The sequence below is a fragment of the Gracilinanus agilis genome, chromosome 3, assembly GCF_016433145.1.
Source record: "Gracilinanus agilis isolate LMUSP501 chromosome 3, AgileGrace, whole genome shotgun sequence".
Taxonomy (NCBI): Eukaryota; Metazoa; Chordata; class Mammalia; order Didelphimorphia; family Didelphidae; genus Gracilinanus; species Gracilinanus agilis.
In genome coordinates, this window is record NC_058132.1 from 55,434,353 (window position 1) to 55,452,473 (window position 18,121).

The following is an 18,121-nucleotide window of genomic DNA, read 5'->3' on the forward strand; positions in this document are numbered from 1 at the left end:
CTTCTCCTGAAGGACTGTGCATGTAGCACTGCCCGAAAGCAGGGGGACGAATAAGTGAAGGGTTTCCTTTGGCTTTAGGACCACTGATTCTATGGCCAGGAAAAGAGTGTGGGCCTAGTTGTCTTTTCCAGTAGTATGCTTAGGCCTGAAGAGGGTCTCCCTGTTCTGGCAGGAGATTGGTAGAGAAGAAGGTTTGGGGCAGGGGACCCTGCTCATCACTGCTTGATCCCATGATACAGCCTACTATTCTCCTTCCTCCACTGTCTTTGCTTAATGCAGACCCCCAATACACTTGTTTGTGCTGACCCCTCAGTACAACTTGGGTAGCCACTGCCCCACCTGTTTCTCAATGTTGAATCACCTCTACTACTCTGCTGTGCCCCCTTCAATAACCTTCTCCTGACCCCCAGTGACTGTGTACTCATCCTTCCCCCTAGACTGTGAGGAACTGGCAGAGCCCGAGTCATGCCTACTTGTGTAGGCCCAGCACTAAAAACCACTGCCTGTGGACCTGAAGGAAATAACTCTGAAAATGGGTAAGGTATCTGAGAATGGATGCGTGGCTGTACCTGTCTGGTGAGGCTGCCTCCAAGGTTCATGGTACCAGAGCCCGATTTATTGGTCTGCAGCCACAGCATCACTGTGGAGGTCAGCTTGTAATGGGCAGTGCGACCGCTGGATTTCTCCTGGTGGGGGATGAGATGGAGAAGTCAGAGAAGGCATGCACGGAGTACAAGTGGCCCAAGCAGGATGGCTAGAAAGCAAACGTACACTTTGTATTCTAATCAAGGCAATCAAACTGCCAGCACTTATTGAGGGTTTACTCTGAGCCAGGCATTGAGGACACAAATACAATGCAAGGAACAATCTCAGCTGAAAAGGACCTTACATTCTAATGCGGGAAACAACACATACATACATGGGTATATACAGAAAATGTTCAAGGGAGGGAAGATCAGAAAGGAAGGATTCTAAGAGGTGAGAGTGAGGAGGGAATACATTCCAGAAATGAGAGACAGTAAGTACAAAAGCAGAGAGAAGGGAGGTGGAGGTTTGTGTGTGGTAGATAGCATAAACATCAGTTTAGAGGATGCAGGAAGTGCAATCACGTAGGAGCAAAGTTGTGAAGGGTCTTAAAATTAAGCCAAAGAGAGGAGGAATCTATACTGGAGTCTAGAGGTAACAGGAAGACCCTGGAAAATTGGGTTGTTGTGTGTGAGATAGATGGACACAACAAACACAGGGATGTGGTCAAACCCACACTTTAGGAATATCACCCTGGCAGCTGTGTGGATGGAGGACCAGCAGATGTGAGGCAGGGAGCTCTCATTATCTGCCATATACTTTCTCTCTTCTCACTCTTTTTTTTTTAAACCCTCACCTTCCATCTTGGAGTCAATACTGTGTATTAGCTCCAAGGCAGAAGAGCAGGTAAGGGCTAGGCAATGGGGGTCAAGTGACTTGCCCAGGGTCACACAGCTGGGAAGTGTCTGAGGCCAGATATGAACCTGGGACCTCCTGTCTCTAGGCCTGGCTCTCAATCCACTGAGCCACCCAGCTGCCTCCTCTTCTCACTCTTTTTAATAACCCTTTGCTAACTGGTTTCTGACCTCATTGAAGGAAATCATGTTCTCCAAAGTTACCAGTGATATCAAAATGGCAAAATCTGATGGCTTTTTTCAGTCATAAGATGTTTTGATGCTACACCATGACACTGTTAACCACCTTCTCTTTGGATTTTCAAGTGCGGCCAGCATTGCCCTTCTGTCTGCCCACTCTTTTTCATTTTCATTTCTTGAATAATCATCTCTACTCTTTCCCCTAAGGGTAGATAAGCCCCCTTTTCTCTTTCTCTGACCTTTTTTCTTAGTTCTCCTAACCTGTTTACTGGGCATTTCTAATTATCTCTTGAACTTGTCTCTCAACTCAGATTCTGTCCTTACTTTTCTCTTCAAACTGAGCTGTGTTCCAAATATTCTTACTGATGTCAAGGCCATCACCATTTCACTGTTGTTATTGATTCTTCACTCTCTGACTGCTCATACCCAATCCACTATCAAATCCTGTTGTTTCTATTTCCATAACATCCCTCATACATATCCGCTTTTCTCTACTCATATGGGTCACCACCTTTGTTCAGGCCCTTGTCACCTCTTGCCTAGACTATTGCAATGGATTCCTAATTGCTCTCTCTGGCTCAACTCTTAATTCATCCTCCAGAAAGCTTCCAAAAATAAAAGTGCAGATCATTTCCTTTCTGAAGAAATAACAGTATTTCCCTACTACTTCTAGGATCACGTATGAGAGTCCTGTACAACAACCTATCTTCCTAGCTTTATGTTATATTATGGAGTAGTCAGACTGGCCGTCTTGCTGGCAGGCCCTATCTCCCATCCTGGTGCCTGGAATGCACTTATCCTCTTCATCTTTGGCTTCTTCAAGGCTTAGATCAAACTCTTCTTCTAGAGGAAGCCTTTCCTGATCCCCTCATATTTCTTATGTACCTTAAGATATAGGCTTTTTCTCATTGATAACCTGTAAGCTACACTAAAGAGAGGGATTACTTCTCTTTGTCTCTGTGTCCACCACACCACACACCAAGTAGGTACTGAGATGTTTGATTCTGAGTTGCATGTTTTCTTTAACAATCCAAATCATTTTGAAATCTGGTATACCCTCAGCCCTCTGCCAAATTACCTTGAAGACAAAGTACCGTGGACTTGACTTAATTTTATGTATACTTATGTACATGTTTATCTCTCCTGATAGAACACAAGTTCCCTGAAGGCAAGGACAATTTCCATTTTGTCCTCTTCTCTCCAGCATCAGGCTGGATGACCTGTGCATAGCAGAATCAATGAATGCTTGGTTGCTGCTGGACACAGAGACAGGATACTGCCCCCGTTGCCCAATTGTGTGTTTTGTTTTTTTTAATCGAGATGAGGGGTTTAACTATCTGCAGAGGCTTCGCTTTTCCCAAGTATGAGTCTGCATCTAGGGAAAAGGCCTATTTTCAAACCTTCTGGTTTCTTTATTGTTGTTATTACTATTATATAATTTTGACTTATCTTTCTCCAAATGGCTTCAGGGTATTTTCCAGTATTAAAAGGGTTTTAAACTCTACCTCATCCACCCTTTGCTTTAAAATGAGAAACATTAGCTGCTACCCAGGATCATGGAGCTTAGCTGTCCTGAATTGGATGCCGCCTCTTTTCCTATGGTGCTGGTATTTGGTTGTGTCAGTGTCTGTACCTGAACTTCCACTACATGGATAGAATCCCAACAGCCTTTGATCTTCTTTGATCCATCGCCAGCCTTCTTAATGAGGATCACTCCTGCAAAGCCATGATCCAGATCCCAGAGGTAGACAGAGGAGACACCACCTTCAAAATACCTGTAGAAGGAGGCCCAGCTATTATTAAATGTGAAACTTTCATGCCTAGTTTTACCATCCAAGTCCCAGGAGAAAAGCACCCCATATTCTTCCAGTCTTCCTTTTCCATCTGGCCAAGAGCCGCTTAATGGATGCTTGGACGCCAGGGTGTCCCTGCCTGGGATAATGGTGCCAGGATTTCCATTTGTCTTTTGTAGTAAAAATACTTAATGGAAGTATAAAAGGAAACATGAGTTACAGTAATCTCAACTGTTATCCTATAGGAGCTGAAAAATTTGGCCCCCAGTTTCAATTAAATAGAGAAACAGCTTTAAAAGTAGCTAGCTGCAGAAACTGGCCAGAAATGCAGGGCTGTGTTAAGCAGTAATCATTCTCATTTTTGCCTTAGCTAGTAAGGAAAATCTTCAGAGTGAGCTTCCTAATTAAGATAAAATATACAGAAGGAAAGGAAAGGTAATGGAAAGTATGTCAGACAGGGAAGTTCAAGAGATGTAGATGTCAATTCCTCTTCATTTTTCATGGAGTAAAGATATCAATGTGGACACTGAGAAGCTATCAAGGGGTATGGGTGGGGTAACTGGTCAATCAGAGAAACTATTATTTCAGGGTCAGATTGTTGCTATATTCATCCAAGAGTAATAATAATAACATCAGACATTTCTATAGTACCAGAAAGAATCAAAGTACCTCATATACATTATCTTGCTTAATCCTCAGATGTCATTATTAACCCCAAAGTTGACCCGTTCCAACCCATACCAAGCCCAGGATCAACTCTATTATGAATGTAAAACCAATGATACTAAAGAAAGGTTATTGGATCAAAGGTATTAGAGCTGTCAACTAGGAACACAGCCCCTAAATCTCCATGGAAAAGGCAAGATAGTTAATGTATTCTAGTTACTGTCTGGGCACAAATAAATCCATTAGAATCCTAGAATGTCAGAGCTGGAAGGGACCTTGGAGACCATCTTGTTCAACCCTCTTATTTTGCAGCTAGGGAAATGCAAGCCTAGAATACTGGTTAAAGACCAAGTTGGAACTTTAACCTTGGCTTCTGACCTCCACTCTGACATTCAAAGCAACCAGTCCCTGCTCCCCAGTAAGAACCTAACTAGCACTCCAAGGAAATATGTCCAGCACAGATCTATTTTGCCTTGTGGGAACAGATTTTATCCTAGCCTGTAAAACTTGGGAGCCATTTTGGGGGGCAAAAGATTCTACAATATTCTCATTTTGCCTGGGGACTTAATACCAATTGGAGCAACCTCAGATTTGGAGTTCTTTTGCCTGGCATGGAAGGTCCTTCCTTTCCCTTCCCTTTTGTCCTCCACATATGACGGACACCCTGGACTTAACCCTCATCCAGTGCCTTTGTTCTGGTTGTCCCTGCTACAGGAACATACTCTCTCCTTCTTTGTTTTCCATTTATTCATGTGTGAAAGTCTTACAGGATAGACCCCAGTTCCTTCTTTGCCATCTTCCTGGAACACTCTCACTCTTTAGACCTTATACTGTACCTTTATTAATCCCAGATAATTTTGCTATAGAGCTATCTATACCTGTGTCTCATCAGCCTTTTAGCAGCCCCACCTGCCAATCATAGCTCTTCTTGAAGAGTAGGTGCTTAATACTGAAGTAATGATGTTTTGAGGTACACTCTCCTATATTTTTGGGGCCCACTTCCAAGACTCTGTTGGATTACCTCCTGGAATCCAGCTTGATCCTACAGTTTCAAAGTAACATGATTCGGGAAGGTAACATGGGCCTGGAGAGAGTGCCATCCTAATGTGAATCCATCCATTTTGAGGACCTCATATATCTATCCAAATGTGATGCTCTACTCTGGGTCATTTCTGTGTATCCATGGGGCAATGCCATGACATATCACCTGTTTTCCTGAAGCACATTCAAGAAAAATTTAACAAGGATTCAAAACTGAAGCTATTATAGGACTTGGGATTTTACAGTGCCCTAGAGAATCTAGCAATATAAGCTCTGAAAGTGTTCCTGCCTGTTTTGTCAGATTTTAATGACTCCTTGAGCCAGCAAGCTAAATTATTAGTCAAGCCTACAATAATGACCAAATTAGCTTGAATCAGCCCACAACAAGCTCGTTAACACTGTTTCTTTAGGCGGCTGATCACTGGATTCTAAAACCTGGTGAGTTTTCCGTCCAGTCTGCCTGTAGGGAGGGCAGCCTCAAGTCAAAAGGGAGAAAAACAACTTTATGACTGTGGCATCCCTATGTGCTGGGGAAGTGGGAGAGCCAATAATTCCCTCCTACTTTTGGCCTGGTGACCACAAGGCCACATTGGAAAGACAGCTTGGAACCCGGCTGGCATTTTCATCAGTCAGCTCCCTAAACAGTTTTGCAGCTGAAAAGTTTTGGGTCTTTGAGGCCTACCAATCACTCAACTTCCCAAATCCATGATACCATGTTGTTCTTGGGTGGATGCTAACCCCATGTGCACCGGAACACTGGAGGAAACGGGGAGGGTGGAACTAGCTGGGAAGGAAACCAGGAGAAATCTTGGGGGCCGGACAGCCTTCCAAAGTTTAGGGAGCCTCCATTTCTCCTCCAGTTTTCTGTTTATGTCCAGAAAGAAAAATAGGGGTGTGTTGACATTTTATAAGGTGGAACTGGTCATTTCCCATTCAATGCCCCACCCTGTGGCCTGGCAAAGGGAAAATTTCTCCACTTCTCCCTCATCTTTGGTGAAAAGTTTCTCTCCAGAGTTCCTCAGCTTCTTATATTCCTCTCTCTCCCTCCACTCATGGCTCCTCTTACAAGGTCAAAAGGCCCAAAAGACCTGTGGCAGAAGTAGCATGCTATCCAAATACCAACTGGCCTTGCTTTAGTGTTCAATGATAAATCACTGCTACTGAACTAAAGAATAACAACAATGCTGATAATAGTTTGTATTTATACAGTGACTTAAAGTTTGCAAAGCATTTTTCTCTGGTGTCTCCTCAAAGCTCTCCACTGAAGCCAGCCCATATCCCTCTTTGGAACCAGGGTATCCCTGGCTGAACCAGCCGGTTAAAACAAATAGCCCTCACTATTCAAGAACCAGTCTTGCATTTCCAGGACTTAAAGGAATGGCTGCAGCCCACAGCAATCTCAAGTTCCAACCTGCCTGATATCAGAGGTAAAGAGAGCAAAGGGATTGCTTCTAAAGTCATCCAGAAATCTCGACCCAACAAGTGCTGTCGAGAATTCCCCAAACATACTCTCTAAGACAACTAGCAGAATAATTATTATAGGGTCCACAGACAATTCCCCTATTACATGGTTTATGGGCTTGCTTTGCGCGTGAAACATTAATTAAAAAGGGACCTCAACGAGCTTTTGGAAATTTATTTTTACCTACTGTACTTTGATCATAATGACATGGAACAGGGGAAAAAATAATTTTTATGTGGTTTACATTTATGAGTTTTTACATAAAGGCTTTTGTGGGTATTTTAAGAATGCACTAAAATGTTGTCTAAAACCACATGAAGCCATCTGACGAGGCTCCTGCCCGAGCTAACAGCACACACATGGAAGCACTTAAACTGGCCTTTGTATATTTAATGAGTCAAATAGTATTAATATTGTTTAAATGCTAACATGCCATTTCAATCAGGCAGCTTGGCCATTGCAGATGACTCCCTCTTGGGCCTTGCACGTCAATGGGAACAACCCAATACAGCCATGTGTTGAGGGCATGCTGGGATAGGCATGAGCTGAAGCCTTCCGGGTGTTTTGCCAATGCCCAAGAGTGTCAGAATTTCACTGGCTTTCTAGGAGGAGAGAAAGAAGGGAGCATGCCTATTACTGATCACAGCTGGGGGGCAATGTGAGCAAAGAGGCCCTTCTCCTTCAGAATGATCTGTTTTCCCTTGTAAGAAGAGCCTTAAAATGACAAATAGATTCGGAAAGCTCATGGGGACGGGTGGAAGAAACATACTAAACACAGATAGATTGTAGAGAATGGATAACATTTAAATGGAGGCTTCCCAAAGAGAAATGTCTATTCTTCCTAAGCACTGGAACATAAGCTAAAACATGACAATTATTACTCCATTTTTCTTTTTCTTTAAGTTAAGGAATGAAGTGACTCACTGAAGATCACACAGGACTGATACCAAGTCCAGTGAGGAATATTTCCATGGCATCATTTATGCCTCTTATTGAACAAAAGACCAGGAACCAACCTTAATGCATCCTGTGCAGACAGGCAAAAGAAATCTATTTGAACTAAGGAGAACTGGTTTGGAATTCCAATTCTGATTGTTTCCTAGCTGTGTGATACTGGGCAGGCCAGGACTGTTCTCAGAGATCTAGTTTCTGTAAATCTGTAAAACAGACATAGTATTATTTGGCTGTTCCTAGTTCACTGTCTGCTGTGGGGAAGGAACTTTATGATGACACTCCAGAAATGTGAGTCATTACCCTTATCATCAACAAGACAATTACAATTTAACCTTCATAGCCATTTAGCCTAAGAAGCAAAGGCAGATTCCTGAGGTGAGACCAAAGGCCTCATTCATCAGTAAGGCTCTCCTCTACCACAGGCCCATAGAAATCACTTTTCCAGGCTGAATAATGTAATGGCTGACTACACAGCCTTTATGTCCATTAATCCTTAACCACATAACTTCAGGGGTAGGGGGTAGGCGAAAAATGAAGCCCTCCAACCTAATGGGCTTCACACTTAGAATGACCTGTTCCACGGAAGTGAGAAGAAAAGAAAATATTTAGGCTCGGAAAGCTTTATGAAGTGTCTGAAACTGAGGTGTGCATAAAGACCCCAGGATGGAAATCTGTCTCAGGAATCTGAGCTCTAAGGTGTGAATTACTCAATTCCTGGGCTGGCCAGTCCAGAGCCATGGCTAGGCCAGGGTAAATGTAAATGTGAGTATTGTGAAGACTGCCTATATATATATATGTCCCCCCCCCAATTCCTTTCCCCTCACTTCTCAAGACAGTGATTGGATAGAATCATGGATCAAACCCAAGCAGAAAAGGAAAAGGAGGGGGAACAGAAATAGTTAATGCCACCAGCCTAAGAAGGTTTAGAGAGGCTGGCTTTCTAACATACAGCAAGAACACAAAGCCTTGGTTCTCCAGGTTACCCAATCCAACTCCTCTGGTCACATAGAAGACCTGGTCTCCAATATTAGCTCAGACAATGCGGCTATGAGCAGTTTGTTGCTTAATCTCCCTGATCCTCAGGAATCTCCCTAAAATTAACCTCACAAATTATGCACTGATTCTGATCTGTATGTATGTGAAGAATGTGATTTCTTTCTGCTCTGGATCCATGATCTTGTGACAGATAAGACCTGCTCCTCAAAGCATTAACAGCTTATTTGTAGCCAAGACTCACTATATCTACAAGCCAAGTAGAAAAAAGGGTAAAATCAGGTGCATTAAACTGTGTGGGACTTTTATGTACTGTGAAGTTTCAGAAACAAAGGATTTGTACAGATAAAAAGGAAAGAGGAATTTAACCTTGAATAACACATTTATATAGACCTTTATACCTTACAAAATACTTCTCTAACAATAGCTGATGTGGCTAGGGTAACTTATCTCCATTTTATAGAGAAGGAAACTGAGGACCAGAGGTATTAAATAACTTACCCAAAGTTCTCTAGACAGTATTTGGACTCAGTTCTTTTGTTATATTCTACTAAAGCACAGCCCAGCTAAAACTAGCAGTCATCTTTCAGGGATCAGCAAACTATCCAAAAGCCAAATCCAGCCTGCCACCTGTTTTTGTATGACTGAGAGCTAAGAATGATTAAAAAAAATATTTTTTTAATATAATAAAATTTTATTCAAAAATGCAAGTCATTCTTATCTCCTTCATTCTCAGCAGTTTTATAGATCTGGGCCTCAGTTTGCGCACTCTGCCTTGATCTAAAGAAACAACACTTATGGGAAGGCACTAGGGAAATGAGCTTTTCCAGGTACCTTTGCATCAGAAGCAGGAGAAAAGGGCAGGATTCTTCTTCATCCACCTCAAGTCAAATAAAGGAGCTTTTGTCCTTAAGAAGACACTAGAAGGACAGTCAGGTGGCAAAGTAGATAGAGAATAAGGGAGGTCTTGGGTTCAAATTTGACCCCAGACTTTTCCTGGTTAAGTCACAACACCCAATGCCTAGCCCTTATGGCTGTTCTGCCTTGAAACTAATACTTAGTATTAATACTAAGATGGAAGGTAAGAGTTAAAAAAAAAAGGCTTTGGTTTAGAAAAACCAAAAAAGAATTCCTTAATCATTTAAAAATCCTTTTGTGAGGTATTTGCTATTAGCATCATCACTTGGTAAATTGTTTTTCTTGGAGGTTCTTTCAATTCATATTTATAACCCAATCAAGATACTGGTGGTATTGACTACCAGCCTCCAGGACACTTTTTTTTCACACCTCAATGAAATCAGTGCCTGGCCCAGTCTTTTTCTCCTCCCTAACTCTTACCCTCATACCGGGGAACACTATTCTCATAGGTATTCTCTTCTTTTTAGGTTCTCCTGGTTCTCCCCCTACCTGTCTGATCCCTCCCTTCTAAGGCTGGATTTTCATCCAAGTCATGCCTGTTAATCATGGGTGTTCCACAAAGCATTGTTTTAGGTATACAACTCCTACCCTGGGGGTAGGGGGTTGCCAAACTTTCAAGGGCTACATATTTTTGTGGGGCCCTTCAGCTAAGAAAGGTTTTTTATATTTTTAAATAAAATAAAGCTTTATTTAAAAAATGAAACAAACACCCACCCACCCACACACACACACAGAGCACTCTTAGCTCCAGTACAAAAGCAGGATTTAGCCCACAAGCCCATAGTTTTATTTGGAGATCTATCTCATCAACTCCAAAGGATTTAATTACCATCTCTATGCTGACTATTTCAGATTTACTTGACCTCTTGTCTTGTTATTGCCAGCTGTCAACTGGACATCTTAAAGTGGGTGTCTCCTCCTCTCTTTCCAACTCCCTCCAATTTGCTGCCAAGCCCAATAGATTTTACCTACCTAACATCTCCTCTGATACTGCTTCTGCCTGCCTCACTGCCCATTATAATCCAATCTCCATTCGGCTGTCAAGGTAATTCTTCTTAAAGTTCCAGTCTGACCATGACATCCTCCTATTTAATCAATTCTAATGATAAATTTTAACTCTTGTGTAAGAATAGATATTAAGTATTAATTCCAAGACAGAAGAATGGTAAAGACTAGGCCGTGGGAGTTAAGTGACTTGCCCAGGGTCATCCAGCTAGGAAGTGTCTGAGGTCACATTTGAACCCAGGATCTCTTATCTATAGGTCTGGTGCTTATCCCCTGAGCCACTTAGCTGCCCTTCTATTTGTCTTTCCTAACCCTCTACCTTTGAAGTCTTCTTACAGCTTTCCTATCACCATGTGATGCAGTGACACTAGTCTTGCTGTTCCTTTTTTTTTTTTTTAAACCCTTCCATCTTGGAATCCATACTGTGTATTGGTTCCAAGGCAGAAGAGTGGTAAGGGCCAGGCAGTGGGGGGGGGGGGGGGGGTTAAGTGACTTGCCCAGGGTCACCTAACTAGGAAGTGTCTGAGGTCACATTTGAACCCAGGATCTCCCATCTCTAGGCCTGGCTCTCAATCCACTGAGCTATCCAGCTGTCCCCAGTTCCCTGTAAAAGACACTATTCTCCTACCTCCTTTGTTACCCCCTGTGCCTGGAGCTCTCTCCTTTCTCATCTTCCCTCTGGGCTTCCTTCAAATCCACATTAAATCCCCTCCTTTTGCAGGAAGCATTTTATCTCCAATTTTTCCCATATCTGTTTTTTGAAGATAATTGTTTATGTGTTGATTCCCCCACTAAGATAGGGAGCTCCTTTGTGAGTGTAGGGCATGTTTCTGCCTTTCTTTTTAAGCCTCAGCACTTAACCCAGTGCCTGCCCAGAGTAGGCTCTTACTAAATGTTTGTTGATTGACTGACAAGGTGATCTATGAGGCTTATTTTCAGCCTGCATGTTCTATGCCAAGAGACACGAGCTAAGGCGACAGATAGTCTCCTCCAGACAGTGACTGCTCATTTTCATTGGCTATCCAGCCAGAGGGCAGTGGCATTTGCCCATTGTGGGGAACCAGCAAGAGGTATGTGGTCAGATTGAATATCAGGGCCTTCAGAACATTGCTGGCTGGATGTCAGGGTTGGAAGAGCCCTCAGAGACCATGTAGTCCATCCTTCGCCTTTTAGAAAGGATGATGCTAAGAAGGGAAGACCAAAGAGCAGAACCAGGATCAGAGCCCAGGTCTTCAGAGGGGGCTCTTTACTGCTGGTCCCCAGGTGGGACGGGGGACATACTGTTACTGGCAGTAATAATTCCATTAAAATTTCCTCTCTTTGACATGCCATTCATTCCTTTGCAACCTGCTGCCCAGACCTCCTTTTGTTCTGGAGCTGAATGGGCACAAATGAGTGAATGAACAGTTGGTTCTGATCAGCAGACAGAGACCCATTCACGTCAGGTGTTCAGCTAGGAAAAAAAGGCCATATACACAGAAGTGTAAATGTTAATAAAGGGCAAAAGATAAATGATCAGCAAGTCTGGTCTCCATTCCAATCCACTACAAAATTCTCTTTCCATTCTTATTCTCCACATCTGCAGAGAATCCTAAGCAGAAATGCCCCCCATTAAAAAAAAAGCCCTTACCTTCTGTCCTAGAATCAAGCCTCTCTCCACTATAGTTCAACCTCCATTCAACTGTCAAGTTGATTCTTCCTAAGCTTCAGACTGAAACACTGATTTTAAGGCAGAAGAGCAGTAAGGGCTAAGCAACTGGGGTTAAGTGACTTGCCCAGGATCACAAAACTAGAAGTGTATGAAGCCAGATTTGAACCTAGGACCTCCTGTCTCCAGGCCTGGTGTTCTCTCCACTGTGCTACTTAGCTGCCCCTCATTTTCTGACTGTATCATTCAGCATAGGAAGTAGAGAGTTCACTGGGTTAGGAAGGACTTCAAGGGTCCTCTAGTCTAGTCCAGCCCATCCTGAAGCAAAAACCTTTCCAGCAACCTTACAGTTAGAGACCATTCAGCTTCTGTTGGACCACTTCCAGTGATGGAGACCTGTTACCTATCTGGAAATTCCCACTATAAGGGAATTCATTCTTATCTTGAGCTAAAATGTGCCTCCCTGTAATCCCTAATCAGTTTAATACCTCTTCCAAGAGATAATTGTTCTAAGTTATGTCCCACATCGGCTCTCTCTCCTCCAGGTAAAATGCTGTCATTTCCTTCAATAGATCTCCCAGTGTGGTAGGGTTTTCTAGTCCCCTACCCATTTTGGTCACCCCTTCCAATGCTCCATTCAGAACGTGGTGCCCAGGTGGTAGTAATGTAGTATTCTCTAAGCTGTTCAAGGAAGACTGCTACATAAATCTGGGATGCTACTTCCTGCATTGGCATGATTTAATATCTGCCAATCACAGAAGGTAAACTTGACACCATTGAAAATGGTGAAAGCACTTGCCCTGTGGGCTGACCACATCCATGACTCCCCCAAGAGCACAGAGTGTTTGTGTATTCAGCCCCAGTTTACTGACTGTGGACCTGAGACAGGTATTTTACAAAGCTTCTTTCCAGTACACACAGGTGCAATAGCCCCCGGAGCAAACATACCAATGAGCTTAGGCATGTGCAACTGCAATGCCAGCCCTACTTTACAAGGGCACATCTGGACTGCGGCTGCAATTTTTCCAGCAATCTTTGCATGGCTTTGATTTTTTCTTCAAGAGAAATAAATCTCTCTCTGCAACAGGCAGCAATCTTGGGCAAACAAGTTCTGCTTTCTGGAGGTGAGGAGTACTGGGTTGCCCTTGGTGATAGCCCTAACCTGTCCTACACTCATCCCCTGACCCCACAACATTGTGCTGGGGAAAATACACTATTTTCCCATTTTGCTTCAGTTAAGGTTCCTTTTAAGACAGCCCAGTCATTTCATGGCAGGTCATTTAACTGTTCCTTGCTTCATTTCTCAACTTGCAAAATGATTTAGTTGGATTAAAAACAGCTCTAAAATTTAATCCAATTCCCCAAACATTTATTAGAAGCCAGTCTTTATGGGAGACAGCTAGTAGCACAGGGGACAGAATGGCTGGGCCAGCAAATCCTGCCTTGGACATGAATGAGCTCTGGGACTGAGAGAGTCACTCACCTTTTTTGCCGTTAGTTTCTTTAGCTGCAAAATAGGGATAATTATAGCTCCAACCTTTCAGGTTTTTTGTGATGGCCAAATGAACTATTTTATAGAAGACATTTTTGAAACTTTAAAGTGCCATATAAATGCCCAGTACTATTTCTTAAAAGTCCAGTTTACAAAGGATTTTACATGCACTATCTCATCTGAGCTTTACTTACCATAATCCTGGAAAGTAGGCACTCCAGGGATTATTATCCCCATTATAATACAGAAGAGGATACTGAGGCTCAGAGAGTGAAGACACATTTATCCAGAGTCACATACTAGTAATATCAGAGGTAAAATTTGAACCCAGATTTTCCGTATCCTCTAACATGTGATCCACTCTACTCTGCCAGTAGTATCCACTCTACCATCTAGCCCCCTACACTTTGTTCCAAGGACCTGTCTGGCTCTGACACTGTTTGATTCTAATGACTATGAAACAATAACTATGGAGACTGATAATGCAGGGAAGCTGAAGGAAAAGGAGGAAGGGGAGAGGGAGGAAAAGATCTGAATAAAGGAATCAGAGGGGACTTTGGAGTTTCAGTTCAGTTCAACCCCTTTATTTCTCAAGCCCAGAAAATGGAAAACTACCCAAGGAATTAAGAGTCTGGCCAAGGTTACCCAGCAAGTCAGACCAAGGTATCCTTGCTCCCAGAGCCCAAGTGGAAGGAAGAAAGAGAAAGAAATTGAAATCCTTCCAGATGCTGGATCTGAAGGAGCCTAAGAGAACATGGAGGGAGGCAGGCAGGCTGATGGTAGGGGCTTAGGGTGCACTGTAGAGTGTTCCAGGCTACTGTCTCCTAAGACCAGGCTCTAGCAGAGCCAGGAGCTGACCAAACCATTCAAGGTAACATCACTGACACTGCAGCAGAGGCTCACAGGAAACCATTCTGTGCCAAGTGCTCCAGGGCTCTCAGAACAGGAGAAAAGGAGGAAGGTATTACTCTACCAAAAGAGAGAAATCCCTTCTTCACTCCAGCCAGAGTTGGACTCATTTTACAGCACATAGCCCAAAGCATGACTTCAGGCTATTTGGATTTAGGCATTTAAGAATTTTTAAAAGAGGGGCCTCACTTTGTAATAGAAGGTTGGGGGGTGGAGCATATCAAAGTGGAGGGGCTTCTTTTCACCACCTTCCCCCTACCCCCAATCTTTCTAGCAGAAGGCAATCAGAGGAAGAGCAGCCTTCATTAGGGTGTTTTATCTGGGATTTGGGATTCTCTTTTGTTTCAATGCAAAACAAAATGAGCAGAGTTTGGAAGGTCAGACACTCTAGAAACTGAAGCAGATAGGCTATGCTAGCAAATCCCAAGGGACCCCTGAACCACTCCCCCTACCCTCTAGCCCCAACCTTCGAATGGGAGGCCATGAACTGACTCCAACTCCATTCTTTCTAAAGCAGGGACCTGAACCTCCTGTGCCTCACCTCACCTCTCTTATTCCAATCCCCTCCTTGGCAAAGGACACTTCCACCTAAATGCTGAGGTCATTATATAACCCCATGGCTGCCTAATGGCTGAGAAAGCTGGGAAGCCCCACAGCAGGCAGGCAGGCACCTTGTGTTCTCAAAGCCTCTCTTTCTGCATGGTTGAGAAGACAAATAATATATGTCAAAACGAAAATACTAATTATACTTCTGACGAGCTGGATCTCAGAGCCCAATTTATGAACCAACCAGTTCTCTGAGTGAGGGATACATAACAGAAGTTGAGGAACTGCCTGCCTTTCCTAAAAGTCTTTGGAACCAGGAGACGTTGGAATCACCCATGTCAGAACAAAATATGGAATAGGCTGAAGCTGGAGGAAGGGGATGGACTAAAAGGAGTTCCTCAAGTCTCATTTAGCCCTGAAATCATCAAAAATCTTGAATTTATAAAGAGTTTCATATTCTTCGAAGTATTTTCACACACATTTGCTCAAATGCATTCACAATTCTGCGGAGGAGGCTGAGGAGGCATTGGTAACTCCATTTTATAGATGAAACCACATCCCAGACATCTCAGAAACATGACTTTAGGCTCTATCAAATTCTTAGGAGATCAGGACCTAGAAGCCCTTTCTATTATGCAACATGCCTTGTAACATACTCTTTCAGGATTCATTCTCAAGACTCCACTGCTGACAGCATTTCCAAATGTTGCTGTTATCATAGTTGGGCTTATATTATACTGACTTGCGTTCTGTAATCTCCTTATCAAAGTGAAAGCTCCTTGAGGGCAGGGACTGCTTCAGTGTTCATCTATGCAGTAAGCATGATGCCTTGTGTGAGCAGAGTGTTTGCCAAACTCTCCCAACAAGAGAGCCCAAGTGAGATGAGCAAGAGGTTCAAGGAGTAATTCTTTTTCATGAAAGATCTGGGCCATGAACTTTTGGTGGATGACCTATTGATGATGGGTTTCCAAAATAGATTTATTCCTCCACTTTACTCCATGCTCCTCCTGGTCAAGCAGCCCACTGCTGCCCTGCGTTCTCCAGACAGGTCCCTGGAGTGAGAACTCATATGGAATGGGAAAACACCCAGAGCTGGGCTGTATCTTTGATTGTCACCTGAGCCCAATCGCCATGGGGGTTTTTAAAGGAGTGAGGAGAGGTGCTTGCTGCCTGGGAGGGCAGTTGGGGCAGAGCAGAATGCCTTCAAATATCTCATTTTCTCACTGGAGCCTCAAAACAAACCTGAGGGACAGGTAGTGAAGGTGTTAAACTGTAGAGAATATCTGCAAAGGGATGAATCTCAGAGGTTGTCCAAATCAAGGCCTCTCAGAAGGCAGCATCCTCTATAGCAATGGTCGGCAACCTTTTTGGCAGTGTGAGCCATAAATGCCTGCAGAAGGAGGAGGATGGAGGCGGAAGGCACTGGAATATGGGGGGGGGGGGCGCTGAAGGGCCCCCTGGGGCACATCCTGGGGCTCTGCCCAGACTGGCAGGTCAGGAGGTAGAGCCAGATATGGCTCGAGAGCCATACGTTGTCGACCTCTGCTCTATAGCATGCCCACCCTCTCCGTGGAGGAACACTCCACATGCACTTCTTGAGGCAGTCCTACCTCCATAAAGCATTATTGTTATTTCTCATTTTGTTCTGAGGTCAGGAATAACAAGTCTAATCTTTCTTTCAAATGATGACTCTCAAGTGACTTGCCCAGGGTCACATAACTAAGAAGTATCTGAGGCCAAATCTGAACCTGGCCTCCAAGGCTGGCACTAGATCCAATGAGCCACCTAACTGTCCCACAAATGATGACTCTTTTCAAAAAAATTATTCATTCATTTATCTTAAAATCCTTACCTCTCACCTTAGAATCAATACTATGTATTGGATTGGTTCCAAGGAGAAGAGTGGTCAGAGCTAGGTAATGGGGGTTAAGTGACTTGCCCAGGGTCACACGGCTAGGAAGTGTCTGAGGCCAGGTAAGAACCAGGACTTCCTGGGTCTGAGCCTGGCTCACAATCCATTGAGCTACCCAGCTGCCCCCACAAATAATGATTCTTGAAGACAATTCTATCTTCTTTCATTCACATACTTCAGCCTCAGGTTTTCTCTTCTCCAGGCTAACTGCCCCCCCAGCCTCTCAACTTGATCTGAAGGGCCTTCTCCACCCTGCTGCCTGCCTCTCCTCTACACATCCTCTGTCTTTTCCTAAATATGGTGCTCAAGACTGAAGACAATTCTATACATATGGCTTGCCAGGGCCTCTTATTATGGTCTAAGATGGCACTGGGGGCTCTGTCACCTCACACCTCTGGCTAACTTTGAGTTCTCAACCCACCTCAGATGTCTGGCCATGATTCTTTCCTTCTAATTTCTGTGAAATTTATTTGAAAATTATGTATAGAATATACATTAATAATTTACAGAAGCAGCTAGGTGCCACAGTCAATACAGCATTAGACTTGGAGTCAAGAAGACCTGAGTTCAAATCCTGCCTCAGATGCTAGGTAAAAGGCACTTGTGTTTTTCAGTTTCCTAATCTGTAAAGAATGGGGGTAATAATAAGGTAATAATAATAATAATAAATTCAATATAAATGCTATTATTTTTCTTCCTATTTATACTAGATTTTGCTCAACATTTTTGCCCATCAAGGTCTTTTCAGGTTGCAACTATTAGTTAGTATGTTAGCTATTGTTCCCATTTGATAAGCATGTCACTTATATTTAATTAAACCTTGAATCAAATCAGAGAGAAATGTTATTTGACTCTGACCTGAAGAGTACCCTTATTTTGAAGGGGGATGGAGAGCATAACATTACATCTTTTTTCCTAAAATTTTTTCTTTCCAAAGAAAGGCAGAGTTGTCTCTACTAGAGCCTCCATATTCTATTATTATAAAAATGATGAACACCTTTAGACAGCTTCAATTTGATTACAAGATTCAAGTAAAAGCAGGAGGGGAGTCATGAAAGAGAAAGGTGGAGGGAGACCACCAACATGCTAAAATGGTCCCAAACTGGGGGCAGGAGGCAAACATCAATAACCCAGAAGGACTGACTGAAGGTCCTAACATTTTA

General features: G+C 43.2%; 1 protein-coding gene across 2 annotated transcripts in view; it reads right to left on the minus strand.

Moving 5' to 3' along the window:
- CAPZB (capping actin protein of muscle Z-line subunit beta) overlaps window positions 1-18,121 on the minus strand; it is a 168,114-nt gene that overhangs the window by 17,240 nt on the left and 132,753 nt on the right. For both annotated transcript variants that reach the window (XM_044667820.1, XM_044667819.1), the window contains exons 5-6: window positions 3,253-3,394; window positions 570-686 (exon numbers count right to left, since the gene is read on the minus strand). In XM_044667820.1, the coding sequence (XP_044523755.1) occupies window positions 570-686; window positions 3,253-3,394 (259 nt within the window). The remainder of the gene's footprint in view (window positions 1-569; window positions 687-3,252; window positions 3,395-18,121) is intronic.